This window comes from Anthonomus grandis, chromosome 2 (genome assembly GCF_022605725.1).
Source record: "Anthonomus grandis grandis chromosome 2, icAntGran1.3, whole genome shotgun sequence".
Lineage (NCBI taxonomy): Eukaryota > Metazoa > Arthropoda > Insecta > Coleoptera > Curculionidae > Anthonomus > Anthonomus grandis.
Window position 1 is genome coordinate 20051746 of NC_065547.1, and position 13764 is coordinate 20065509.

Consider the following 13764-nt stretch of genomic DNA (forward strand, 5'->3'; position numbering starts at 1 on the left):
ATATTATAAACCTAGATCAAAGCATCACATAAGACGTAACCAAACACCATGCTACTAAATCAGTAATTTCACCTTTTTTTTAAAGAGCCCTCTGATAAAGCTTTTAGATCTGTAGGAATGTCATTATAAAGCTGATAAAAGTTATAAGAGAAAGATCGCTGAAAGAAACTGATCTTGTGAGGTGGTGGAGTAATTAACCCTACAAATCTTAAATTTAAGTTATGAATGTCTGTTCGGTATTTAATCTTCTCTAGCAAGTAAGGAGGACACTTATTAAGTATAATTTTTTGAAATAAAACCAAAAAATGTAATTTGCGTCTCTTCGCCATATTTAACCAGTTCAAGTCTTTTAGTTTATGAGAGACCGGCTCATACTTTCTAATTCTATAGATGTACCTTAAACAAGATTTTTGTACCCGTTGAATCTTGTATTTCAGTGAAATCTAGACAAGGTGAGTAAACCACATCATAAAAGTTAAAATGGCTCAAAACTAAAGTGTCAGTGAGCTTAATTTTTAAAGATTGCGATAGTTAATGCCTGTGATGATAAAGTAACTTCAGCGCGGTATATGCCTTTTGTAGACAGGCTTTAATATGGAATTTAAAGCGCAACTCGACATCCAGATACAACCCTAAACTTTTTGAAACTTTCAAGATAAAGAATCATCACCTATACTTATGGTTATAAAAGATTCAACACTCTCCTTGTTTCTACCAAAAATCATAAGTTTTGACTTAGATGTGTTAATAAGAAGATATAAAATGTTAACAAAGTATTTAGATCCTCGTTTATGACTTTCTATGCATTAATATATTCAGATGGAAGAAAAGAAAAATAAATTTGTGTATCATCAGCATATTGGTGTACCTTGCAGAATTTTAGGCAATTAGTGAGGTTATTAGTACAAATATTAAAGAGTAAAGGGCCCAAAATTGAGCCTTGTGGAACACCACAACTCACCCTGCCATATTCTGATCTGTCATCTAATGTTTCAACAAACTGAAATCTATTTGAAAGATAATCCATTAAAAGTACAATTGCGTGCTCTGAAAACAAAGCGCAACAAAAATTAAGATTGAAGAAAAGAGTTACTTACTTACTTAGAGAAGTCTAGTAGAATTAAAGCTATGCATTTGCTGTCACCTGCAGCCCTAATTATATCATCAGTTACGTTTAATAATGCGGTTGCACAACCAAAACCAGAGCGAAAATCAGATTGGTACGGAGGGAGAATTTTATACAGATTTAAATGTGCCGATTTGGACATGCTTGTAAGGATACTTATTGGCTGCAAATCATCGAGTCCTGAAACTGCAGTTTTTTTGGGCAGAGGAATAACCCGGAAAAATTTCCAACATTCTGGAACAACAGAATCTAATAAGCAGGAATTGGACTGGACAACACAAGTGCAGCATTTCAAGATTAATGAAGTCCGAGCCGGTAGCCATTGATTTTACTTCAAACAGATATTTTTTGACTTCCGATATAGTGACTGTCCTAAAGGTAAAGAATGATTGAAAGCAACATTTCCTATTATCTTTGTAGTAATTGATCCAGTGGTTTATTATTTGAGAATAATTGTAAGAAGTGTCGATTTATAGAATCAGGATTATTAAGTGTGCCAGGAATAGAATTTTTAATTTTTTTATTGCAAATGCTTAAATTATTCAATTTCCTCCACAATACTCGAGAATCTCTTCCACAATTATGAATTGTAAATTCAAGACATCTCTTTTTCTCTTTTGCTATAGCGATATTAGTTTGATTTCTAATTTGTTTAAAGTATTTCAGTTTTAGTTTAGTTTTAATCTTCTCCCGAAGATGCTAACATCGTTAGCGAAACACATGTCGAGAGTAAAAATAAAGAGTTTTGGTTAGTGGTAAAACTGTCTCGTAATTTCAGCGTTACACCAAAGGTTCCAGCTATAGGACTATTAAAACTGTTCAAAAAATATATAACTAATATTCCCAAAATAATGAAAATTCTTATATTTTACATCACCTACTTATATTTTGCAGTACCGATCAACATTCATGTTAATTTTATTTAATTTACAATAAAGGTAAATACATTTTAAGTTTATTACTTTGATTTCTATCTTAGAACTTAGCTAGTGACACTTAAACTTTCAGAATAATTAACGGGAACACTGCGCACATGTTTACTCTGACATTAAACAGCTCCAATATTGCTGAAGGAAAGAGTTTCTTTGCCACTTCTTTTTTAGGTTTTTCTTGTGTAACTAGAAACCTTTAAAAAGGAACAACAAAACATGAACTTCTTCTTGCTGTTAGTTAGTTGGAATTGACTACTCCGTTTTCAGCTAACTCTTAATAACTTGGCTCTGAGTTTTCCTTTTGAGTTGCTTCACTCATTATATTAACTGAGAACACCACTAGCACACTTTAGTACTCTGCTAATAATATACATACAGGTTGGTCATAAAGTAAGGAATAAATTCAATATCTCGTAAAAAAAATTCTTAAAATCGCTCGGACCCGTCGATGTTTTTTCGGAACATATTTAGGAAAAAAATTATCAAAAAAGTTTTGCTAATTTTTTTTTTTTTTAAATTGCAACCTACTTTTTTATTTTACTTTTGGATTGCCCCTTCAATTCTAAACACTTTTTATGTAGCATGTGCTATACCCAAGTCCAAGCGTTTTGGAGTTATTCTCATCCAAAATTTGAAAATCAAAAAAGGTTATTAAAAAAAGGAAAAATAAAATAATTTTTAAAACATTGTTTTTTATTATATCGAAAGCAAAGCTTCGTAAACTTGAAAATAATTTTGTTTCAGCAAATGTTTGAAATGTCCTCCCTTAGTCAAATAACAAAAGCCTAATCGATTTACAAATTTTCGCTGCACATTTCGGGCTTTATTCGTCGTATTTCTTCACGGGTGCGTTGTTTTAAATTACTTAGATTTGCCGGTTGGCTTTTAAACACCTGTCCTTTCAGGTATACCCATAAAAAAAGTCTAGTGCTGTTAGATCGGGTGATTTTGGTGGCCACTCAATAACACCGCTCCCTTCAGTCAACCTGTTATGGTATAAATAATATTCCGGCAAGACTAACCGGTTTACAGGGACTAGTTCTAGGGTGTTGAGTTTGTTCGACAGTCTTGATTTAAAAGTTTTAAACATTAAGAACTCCCTAGATCTGATAGGTTACAAAAACCCTGTTAAATTTAAATGATGAAACAAAAAGAACCTATCAGGCCGGCTTCGTCGGTTCTCTGTATGGTCAGTTGTCTCAGTCACACTAACTCACTTAGTAGTAAAACATCCTAATTTAATTTAAATAGGGTGTTTATTAAAATTAATATCTACAAAATCTACATGGTAAGTAAATACAAGTAAATATACACGATGGTCTTAAAAATGTAAACAAAAATAAATAAAAGTTTATATTTATTTATAAGTTTATACCCAAAGGTACCTGAATTCGTCAGTGATAACTTCGGAAGCATTACATAATAAGGCGTAACATTGAAGTGTTTGAATTTACATAATTATAAGATAAATATAGTTTTAAAGAAAAAAATGAGAAGGTAATAAGAAAATAAATTCATGTTAAATCATACAAAGAAATCAAAAGAATATGGTTAAGAATAAAAGAATATGCTTACGGGTCAAGTTCCATGGTGTTCTTCTTTCGGGGGCGAGAGCCCGCGATGAGCTATTTTTCACCACATAGGGCTTAAAGCATGATGTGGGTTGACGGGGCTAAGGGCGGCGAAATTATTTGCTTTTAGGCTTCAGGGCGAAATCCTCATCACTGCTGGGTCATGACTGGCGGTTTACAAACTCATTTTCAAGGAGCCCTAAGATTTCTCAATGGAAACACCAAATAAAATGTCACAAACGGTGAAAACTACTTACGAAGTTTCGAGAGGCATCAAACCACTAAAAACCATCCTGCTTAAAAAAATATTTGGTTGAAAATGAAGAAACACTAATGAATTTTAGTTTTTAGTATTAATTTAGACAAAAATGTGCTGGCGGGGAGAGATGATATTAGATTTATTTCACTACACCATTACTCTCTCTCCGTCACAGCGGACAGCACGGTTCACCTTTGGCAGACGCAGCAACTGGAAAGACCCCCCAGATGCGTCGCGGAACTGCTTAAGTAGTAGTCCAGAAGGCGTCTGGGCGCAAGACCGGAGATTGAGGAACTTCGCTCGTTACTTTATGGGTTTAGCCGCTATGGGTCCAACCAAAACCCATACGTAAATCACTAATAAGCAAACTATAGAGTGCCTGGTAGAAAGTACAAATACGGGCCAAATCGTAATAATTCGACACGCAGCGCCACTGGCGTCCGCTTTAGTAAACCGGTTGACCAATTTAATTGCAGTGAAATCTTCTCCATGCACAGCATATTGTAAACAATAACAAAGAATTAAAATGGTGATAATATTGATAGTGGTTCAATGAAAAATATTGGCGATTTCCATTAAGAGTCGAAGACAATTGTAATTATGGTGGGTGTCTCAGTCAGAAACTCGTACTTTTATATTACTATTTATTTAGAACAAAGTCATTTTAAAATATTTTAACCAAATGAATAAAAGTTAGGATTCTCCAGATCCCGTCTAAAGCGTAATTAATCGTGTAACAACCAGTCACACGATAATAATGCTAACACAATGCCCGATAATGACAACAATGCCAGCCCACACGTTTACTTTTCGATTGAATTGTATATGTCGATCATCCAGTATAGATTTATATCGGACCAGTACCGATAGTTCTGGGTATTTCCGCTACCCTTCAAGCAGAAAGTGTTTTCGGAAAAGAAATATTTTTCACTAAATATGGATTCTTCAAACACATATTTTGCAAAAGCTCACAGGTCCGAGCTATTAAAAAAAAAATTCCCACCGATGTAATGTCGGGATCATTTATAATGCATGAGAGCCATTTTTAGAATATCTTTATTTAAAACTCTACTTAAGACGGCTCAATTTTTTTTTACCACTTACATGTATTACCACTTAATATATTTGCTTACGTTTCTAAAGTATATACTGGAATTCATCTATCAAAATAATAATACATACTTACTAATTAGGTTAACTTGCTTAATCATGTAGCATAACAATTCTTACAAGGATTAAACTTCTAATTCTTACAAGTTATTATATTTTAATTGTAATGAAATAAAAATCAATTTATAATCTTAAACTTTTAAAACGTGTAAGGACGGCTTAGAACTTTGACCGCGTTAGAGAATCTGTAGAGCATAGTCAAAACGTTCAAACGTTCAACCCTAAACCGACCTCAGGCATTAAACATATGTAAGATTCCTTTACTTCGAATATTGCATAAAGATATCAATTTTCATGTATACAAATCTCAAATACTCCATTCACTAAAACCAACATACCATGGTCTACGTTTTGCTGAAACTTTCCTTGACAATGAGATCGATAATTCACAATTTGTGGATATATGACGAGGACCACTTCCACTTATTTGGCTACACCAATAAACAAAATAGCCGTTACTGAAGTTAAGGAATTCCGCAGGCGATTACTTTTTGTGGGGCTACCTAAAGCAAAAACTCTTCCTTTGCACTTGTTAAATTAAGAGCCATTCAGGAGCAAAATGAAAATTATTGAAGAAATTACTAATATTCCTGTTTATAATGTTGCATGGAGTTATGAAGAATTTCCACGAAAGGCAGACAAGAGTGTATTGAGCGAAGGGGGCGGCCATTTAACTGGAATTATTTTTAAGAAATACAAAAACTAAACGAAAATGATTTGTATTTCCATCAAGATGAAGCTTCCTCGCACTACGCTTTGACAGTGCGAGAATGGCTTAATGAACAGTTTTCAGGGATGTGGATTGGGAGGCGTGGTGCAATTGAATGGCCAACACGGTCGCCAGACACCATTAGATTTTTTCCTTCGGGTGCTTAGAACATAGAATGACTAGAATTCGTAAACAGTAACTTTATTTGAGTTCAACATGTGCTCAGGGACAAAGAGGATGTTTTGTTTACAAACATATTCACCGATTCTCTGTGATGAAATTAACACACAATTTCAAAAGAGGAAATATTCTGCTAGATATTAATACATAGGATATTTATTTAACTTATTGGTGTTAGGTTTTGGATTAAAAATAAAAAGTAGAAATAGATTTAGGCCGCCAGGCGGACCTAGGAAAACCCATGTAATTTTTATTAGGGTCAAATATTGGCTCTCCTAATTATAATAATAATAATACTAATAATCTTTATTTAAGTATAAGTCTATACATATACAATGAAAAGGCAAGAGTACAGTTAAACATAATTTGTTCAGCTGATTATACACTTATCCTTAAGAAGAAGTAGACATACATTCCATCAGTAAAATAAAAAAAAGATCCTAAAGCTAATAAATTCAAGAAGAAAAAATATTTTTTTTTATAATCTATCATAAAACTAGATTATGTGTCGGTACAAGATTTGATTATTGGCGGCATTAGCTATTAAATTAAGAAGATTGGGGGAAGGACAAGACATAGTTTTTAATAAGGTTAGAGAAAGCTTGTAGACTTGTAGGGCAGAGGGTAGTATTAAATACTTTAGCCAGGTCATATGTAAAAGATCTCTCGAATTTTTCGGATTGCTGTCTAGGTATGATGATCCCATTGAATCGCAAATTAAGGGTATTGACATCTGTTCTAAATGTAATTTTTTGAAACAAGTATTGAGGAGACTTATTTTATGAATCTATAAATTCTATGAATAAAACGTCTCTGTTTCATTTTACCCACCCAATGGCCTCCAGTTTATGACTTGCTGGTTGTCTACGGCGAATACAATGAAAAAATCTTAAACAATATTTTTGAACTCATTTTATTTTCTCACAATACTCTGCAGTTAAACAAGGTCCATAAACAGCATCACAACGATTAAAAACAGAGAGAACCACTAAAGCATAAAACTCTTTTAGTTGTTTGGTTAAGGAAACGTCTGGAGTTATATAAGGCACAAAGATACATTTTTGAATGCACATAGAAATATGTTTTTCAAACCTTAATTTGTTTTTTAAAATCTAAATCTCATCGCTAATCTTTAAGATAACTCTTTTAGCCAGATGTTTTAAATCAATAGGCCTGCCAAAAAACATCACAAAGGATTTGCTTGGTTTTAAGTGGAGAGCATGGTCTTTAGAAATTTTGTATAGTGTGTTTAGATCTTCAGTTACAGAGAAACAACTATGAGCCAGCAACGAGGGCGAAAAAGAGTAATATATTTGAGTGTCATCTGCATACTTGTATTTTGCAGTTTTAAAAATTTAGAAAATTGGAAAGTATATAAAATAAAAAGAATTGGTCCTAAAATTGACCTCTGAGGGACACCTGAATTAACGCCAAGATAATATGATTTATTGCCATTTAAAACCACCCTTTGCTGGCGATTCATAAGATAATTCTGAATTAATCTGATTGAACTCTGATGAAAACCAAGATATTCCAAGACTAGTAATAACGTATCAAGGTCTATGGTATCAAATGCTTTGGAATTATGGAGTAGAACCCTGAATAATACAATTACCTTTATCAATAGATCTAAAAATGTCATCCGTTACATTAAGAAGAGCCGTGCACAACTGGGACCTTTTCGAAAACCTGATTGCGTGGCGTCAATCAACTTTTCAGACTCCACATAGTCTAGAATTTGATTTTTCAGGGCTCGATCAATAACCGTAGACAATATTGGAAAAATGGAAATGGGCCTTAAGTCATTAAAACCCTTTACAATATTCGTTTCCGGAATTGGCACAATATCAGCCCATTTCCATTCAGAAGGAAACAGAGAATTTGCTATACAATTATTTATTAGATGGCAAATATATTTTAAAATAAAAGGACAGCAAAATATTAAAAAAATTACGTGTATTCCATCAGAACCAACAGCCCTAGTCTTGATTTAGGTTAAATATTTAGACACTTCAGTTTCTGAGACAATAAGAACTTTAAAACTTTCGGATTTTGCACCAATAACTTGTTTATGAATTTCAGCAGAAATATTACTTGGGGGGTATGTTATTTACGAAAAAAATATTAATGTCAATAGGATTAAAAATCATACCAGATAAATTATCTTTTTTTTGTTTTGAAAAAATATTGAAATTCTTTAATTTTTTCCAGAATATTTTACTATTTCCATTATTAGGATGATGCTCTAAAAAGATTTTTTTTTCTCTATGTATAAGCTTAGTAATATAATGTCTAAGTTCTTTATATTCATTGTGTGATTTCCCAGTCTTTTTTTTTAATTTAGATTTTGCCTTATCTCGAAGTTTTATCATGAATTTTACATTCTGCGTTATCCATGGAAGATTTTTTTTCTTTAATTTGAGGGTAATCATTAAAAATTTTTACTTTGTCATCAATATTATCCAAATAAAAAGTATTATGCCAGGGGATCGATTTTAAGGAATCATAAAGACCCAATAAATTAACATTCTTTAAATCTCGATACGTGACTGAATCCACTTCCTCCTTCACAGTTTCTAAGCCGAAAATTGCATAGATCAATTCATGATCAGAAATGTTGAGGTCTAGCGTGCCTGACCGTAAAATGCTCAAATCCTCCGTAATTATTATATGATCTATTAGTTTGGAGGATGTTTGAGTAATTCTCGTCGGTTCATCAATAACTTGCTTTAGTCTTAATTATTTTAGAGAAAAAGTGTATGAGATCATTTTAAAGAGCACTAACGTCTGCAACCAACAAGATAACTATTAATTGTGGGTTTTTCCGGTAGGAAGTTATTGTCGAAAATCTTGGTAAAAATATTGTCTTTTTTGTCGCCCCGTACTTACGCTCAACTTGAGAAAGTTAGGTAAGGATAAATTGCCAAGTAAAGTTCTCATAATAAAATTGTGGTTTTAATTGAATTATTAATGATGATTTAATTGATTAATGAATTCGTACAATCGTACATATGCACACAAATTATTATAACCTAAACCATAAGACTTTTTTATTAAAAATAATTTATTTAATAACCTAAAATATTAACTTAAAAAAATGTCATAACAAATGTTCTAACATTCCTCCGTAAGCCGCTAAGCAATGACCCAAACGGTCGTAAAACTCATTTTTACCATTCGCCAATAGATAAACTGACATTTTGTTACATTTCATCGAAATCGCATTTTTCAACTCTTCGAGATTTGGATAATTCTATCCTTATAAATTTTATTTTTTTAATGGCCCCACAGAAAAAAATAGTTGGGAAAGAGATTAGGAGACTTTGGTTCACAATTTATTACATGTCGCAGACCAATCACATTCCCATTGAAAGAGATATTTAGATATTCCCGAACAGCAAGCGGAGTATGCGCGGGGCCCATTAAATACCAAACCTCTTGATGTTCCCCGCCAACAACATTTAAACTCGGCAAAATTTGTTCCTCAAGTAGTTCTTAGTAATAAGTAGAGTTTAAACTTCGATTGAGAAAGAATGGTCCTAAAATGTAGTGTCCGAAAATTCCCGCCCAAACATTAACTTTCTATGGATACTGAGTTCGTGTTGTTACATATCTATGCTGATATATATTTTCTTTACCCTAATACCGATAATTTTAAACATCAGATTCAGCGTTAAAAATAAAAGTGCATTCATCTATGAAGCAAATATTTCTTATACAATCTCTATCCATGTTTGCCCCTGATGCTTCCCTGATTTCGTTTATTGTTTGCCTTACGTTTGCAATTATTTACTACAGTGCTCAAATTTTATAACAGTTCTATTAATTGTTAATTTTCCTGACATCGTCCTATTTGGAAAAAAAGCTGCAGAGGTCTGAAATTTCTCGGTAACTATTACCTTGGTAAAACCATTTAACCATTAGTACGCTTTCTTCAGTAGATGATGTGATGTTTTACACTGTACTTCCGGACTAGCTTGTACTGCTCTTGCCGGTCTTTTGAATACATCCTTTGTTGAGATTAGGCGCCTTCTTTTTATAATTCTGGGTCGCATCTAGGTGCTTGGACTTGTGACTCTCTCGGAGAATAGGAACCGACTGGTCGGGTTAAGGTTTGGTTGCTTGTACTTATGAGAGTTCTTCAGTAGTGTAACTCATAGCTGAGTTTTTAATGTAGAATTTTAATGCAGTGAACTTATTATAACAAATTATTTGATGCTCATCACCAGTCAAGGTAATAAATTTTGGCTGGCATATTTGTGAATACGAGGCAATAAAAAAAGACAAATTTGCGCAAAGATTTTTGGCTGTGTATCCTAAACGGACAAACCAAAAATAATTAAAGTTATTTTATCGGTTGCAGATTTTGGTGCTCTTTAAATTATTCTAATACGTTTTTTCTCTAAATTACTTAGAAAAGTCAATATTTGACGCTATTAAAAATTACATGGGATTTCCTATGTCCCGCCTGGCGGTACAACACCCTGTATATCTTATTCTAAGCGCAATAATAACATCTTCAAAGCAGAAAAAAAATATCATTCTTATTCCTAAAATCGCTTCTAAAAAAACTGGTATGGCAACAGCACAAGCATAAGCTGATGTCATCTTGCTAAATATCATCTTCAAAAATCATCAGTAAAATTTTCCACACATTTTTCCTTAACATTTCTGGTACATACTTTTATTACTTATAAAAATTTATCTATGATTTTAATCTCATTCCTAAGATAAAACGAATGGTTTATTTATTGCTGTTTCATAAATTTTTCGGCTTTCTACCAGCTATGTTTTTTCCATTATCAAGCAACTTTACACTGTTTCCGCCTTCTCTTTCATTACGAAGTTTGTAAATTGTCGATGAGTCCTGCCATATTGGCACACGTAGAAACTATACTTTTAACGGCATTTAAAGGTCCTTGATGCACAAGTGTTATTATGTTATTAATTATACACATTTTGTACTTGCTTTCAAATCTGAAACCTCACAATGTAAAATCGGTTCTTAATAATGTAATAAGTACTTACTAATAATATTATGATACTTGCCTAACTTTTGCACTATTAAATAAACTCAATTAAAAACTACAAACTACTTAAGTCTTTAAATATAATTTTGTAGATTTTAGTAAATACGTGTTTTTATTTTACATAGTATTATGTTCCAGGTTCTTTAAATATCTGTGCATAGCCGCTAAGGTGCCTCATGCGGTTGCAGTCGCCCATGAAGCCATTAAAATGGGAAAATGCGTAGTTATTGGGTTACAGAGTACGGGGGAAGCCAGAACTTTAGAACAGCTGGAAAGGGATGAGGGAGAATTAACAGATTTTGTTTCTACTGCTAAAGGTAGGTAAGAAAAAAATATTTATTTTAGTATTTATTCAAATTATTTTATGAAATAAAGTTGCTTACTTTATTCAGAGGCCTAACATACTTATATAATAATATAAGTATATTAAGGTTCAGATATTAAGATACAGGGGAAAGTCTCACAATGTGGTATATTTATTTACAATTAACAAAATGAAATAAATTTTACTTTAAGTTAAAGGCTTTAAAAAACAGGAATATCTCATATAAATAGGGTTCTATTATACCGTGTGTGACCAACAAAGACTAATAATAGGTCTGATTCTGATGCTTGAACCACCCGATCGAAGGAAAGGAACGCAATATAATCTATTTCGGTATTTTACTAAACTATTATTTAAATATTTTGAATTTATCTACTTGACTTCAATAATTATAATTAATTTTAAGGTTAGACTTTATTCATTACCTTGCATATTTTTCCAGCATCTTTTACATACCTCGTCTTAAATTTGAAAATAATTAGGACGCTTAACAATAATAAAATAAATCAATGCACAATCTATACAAACACAAAGTATGCTATTCTACTTTTAAACGTAATTGGTTTTATGACATACCATTGGCATTTGTACGAACTTTAATTTAGGACGTTCAAAACAAGTTGGTAACAACGGCGTGTTTCATTATCAGGTTTTTATTTAAGAATTTTTAAACATGGATGGTAATAGTTTAAGAAAAAAAAAATTAGAATCTAAGGAAATATGATTGTTTATTATTAATTAAATAAATGTTGACAATAATCAATTTAATGGTGTGGAATTATTTTTGAAACTTCTATATTTTTAAGATCTGGAAGATCTTAAAAATATCAAATAATCTCAGAAAAGAAGAGAACACCTAGGAGTAAATCAACACTGTAGGGTAAACCAAAAATTCTTGTCTGCGGATTCAAGATGTTTTAAATATATTAACGGGAATAGTTTGGGTTATTTTCCCAAATGGAGTGCACAACAATTGCTTCAAATTCCAAACATGCGCCATTTGTGGATATTACTTTTAGTTTAACAGTACCGAATGATAAAGCTGTAGACATATTATTTTTGCCGTGAATAGGAATATGGCTAGGTGTTATGGGTAAATTGAGTATCTTTACACAAGATTAATTCACAAAATTGGTTACAGTAGCACAATCAAGCATGGCATGACGAGAAAGCAAATCTTGCTTAATATTGTACACTAATATTTCAACTATATGAGGTAGGATATTCCTGGGAGGACTCACTTATTAAACAAGGGACAATATGGAAAATGGCAATCGATATGAAGTTCTCCAAGTTCCCACACATTAGGAACATATTATTGGAGGGTTGAAAGTACAGCAAAATATGGTGTTTTTTGGAAAAAAACTTTACACAACTTTGTTCCAGGATCTCCAGGAATACTGTGAATCTTGGAGAAACAATTGAAACACATGCTGTTTTTTCGCAAAGTCTTGCTGAAACTTCTGCTTTGCCAAACTTGTCATATTTTATAAGGGGTGCATGAATCTAGTTTACAGAAAAAACATGCGAAACATGCATAAAAATTGTATGCCCTTTTAGATTGATTGGTGTTATAAGATTCCTTCTAATTAGGATTGGGTTGGGAATATGAAGAATATTTTTGGCTAATTCAGAAGGATATATATTCCAAAGCTCTTGCATTGCACAACTTCAAATCGGGTTCAAAACACTCAATAAATCTTTCCCAACAACAAATTTAATTTGCTTGAATCCTACAAATCAATTCCCTGCAAGGAATTTAACGGTTCCATATTTACAGAATAAGAGGCTGATCCTTAAGGATGTTACTCCTTAGACAATTTAAGGAAAAAAAGTTTGAATAAAATAATAATGTCCTAAGATCCTTAACTTTGTTTTAAAATAAAACTACAGAGTGTTTAAGTGTTGTGGTGGCCTGTATGAATCTGCCTATAGGAATAATGTATGTACTTATTGTTTATAAAATAAACAAATTTAATTTTTTGTTACTAATTAATTGACCATGCATAAAAATGTTTTTTTTTCTGATGTAATTGCATGTCGAATACAGCAGAATGAAAAAAGTCAACTAATCAAAATTGTCTTAAAATAAATGGGGATTATAAAAATAGCTTTTATTTTACGAAAAAAGCAATGGCGTGCATGTTTTTCAAAAATATTTAGTCTACGTTCCTGTATACATGTTATCACTTTAAAACTCGATTTCGCTTTTTAAAAAAGGTTTATTTATTAAGATAATTATTATTTAATTAAAATAATTATTAAAACTTCAAAATTCAAATGGACATAGATTTAATATACAACTTTATTTTAATCTTACAGAACTAACTTAAAATTATTATGTGTACTGTATTTATACAAAATAGTACAGCGGTGTCAGCGGTTCCCATGGTGGGAGCATCGGGCGTAGACAATGGTAGAGGTGCGTCAGCGGTTCCCATGGTAAAGGAATCAGGCCACCG

At 32.2% G+C, this 13764-nt stretch overlaps 1 protein-coding gene and 1 long non-coding RNA gene across 4 annotated transcripts in view; one reads left to right on the plus strand and one right to left on the minus strand.

Annotated features, from left to right (window-relative positions):
* LOC126748895 (protein strawberry notch) overlaps positions 1 to 13764 on the plus strand; it is a 197884-nt gene that overhangs the window by 94641 nt on the left and 89479 nt on the right. For all 3 annotated transcript variants that reach the window (XM_050458439.1, XM_050458431.1, XM_050458448.1), the window contains one exon: positions 11116 to 11294. In XM_050458439.1, the coding sequence (XP_050314396.1) occupies positions 11116 to 11294 (179 nt within the window). The remainder of the gene's footprint in view (positions 1 to 11115; positions 11295 to 13764) is intronic.
* LOC126749171 (uncharacterized) lies at positions 11044 to 11933 on the minus strand. Its single transcript, XR_007664916.1, has 2 exons — positions 11728 to 11933; positions 11044 to 11245 (listed from the first exon to the last, which is right to left on the minus strand). It is a non-coding gene; the product is annotated as an uncharacterized LOC126749171 (long non-coding RNA).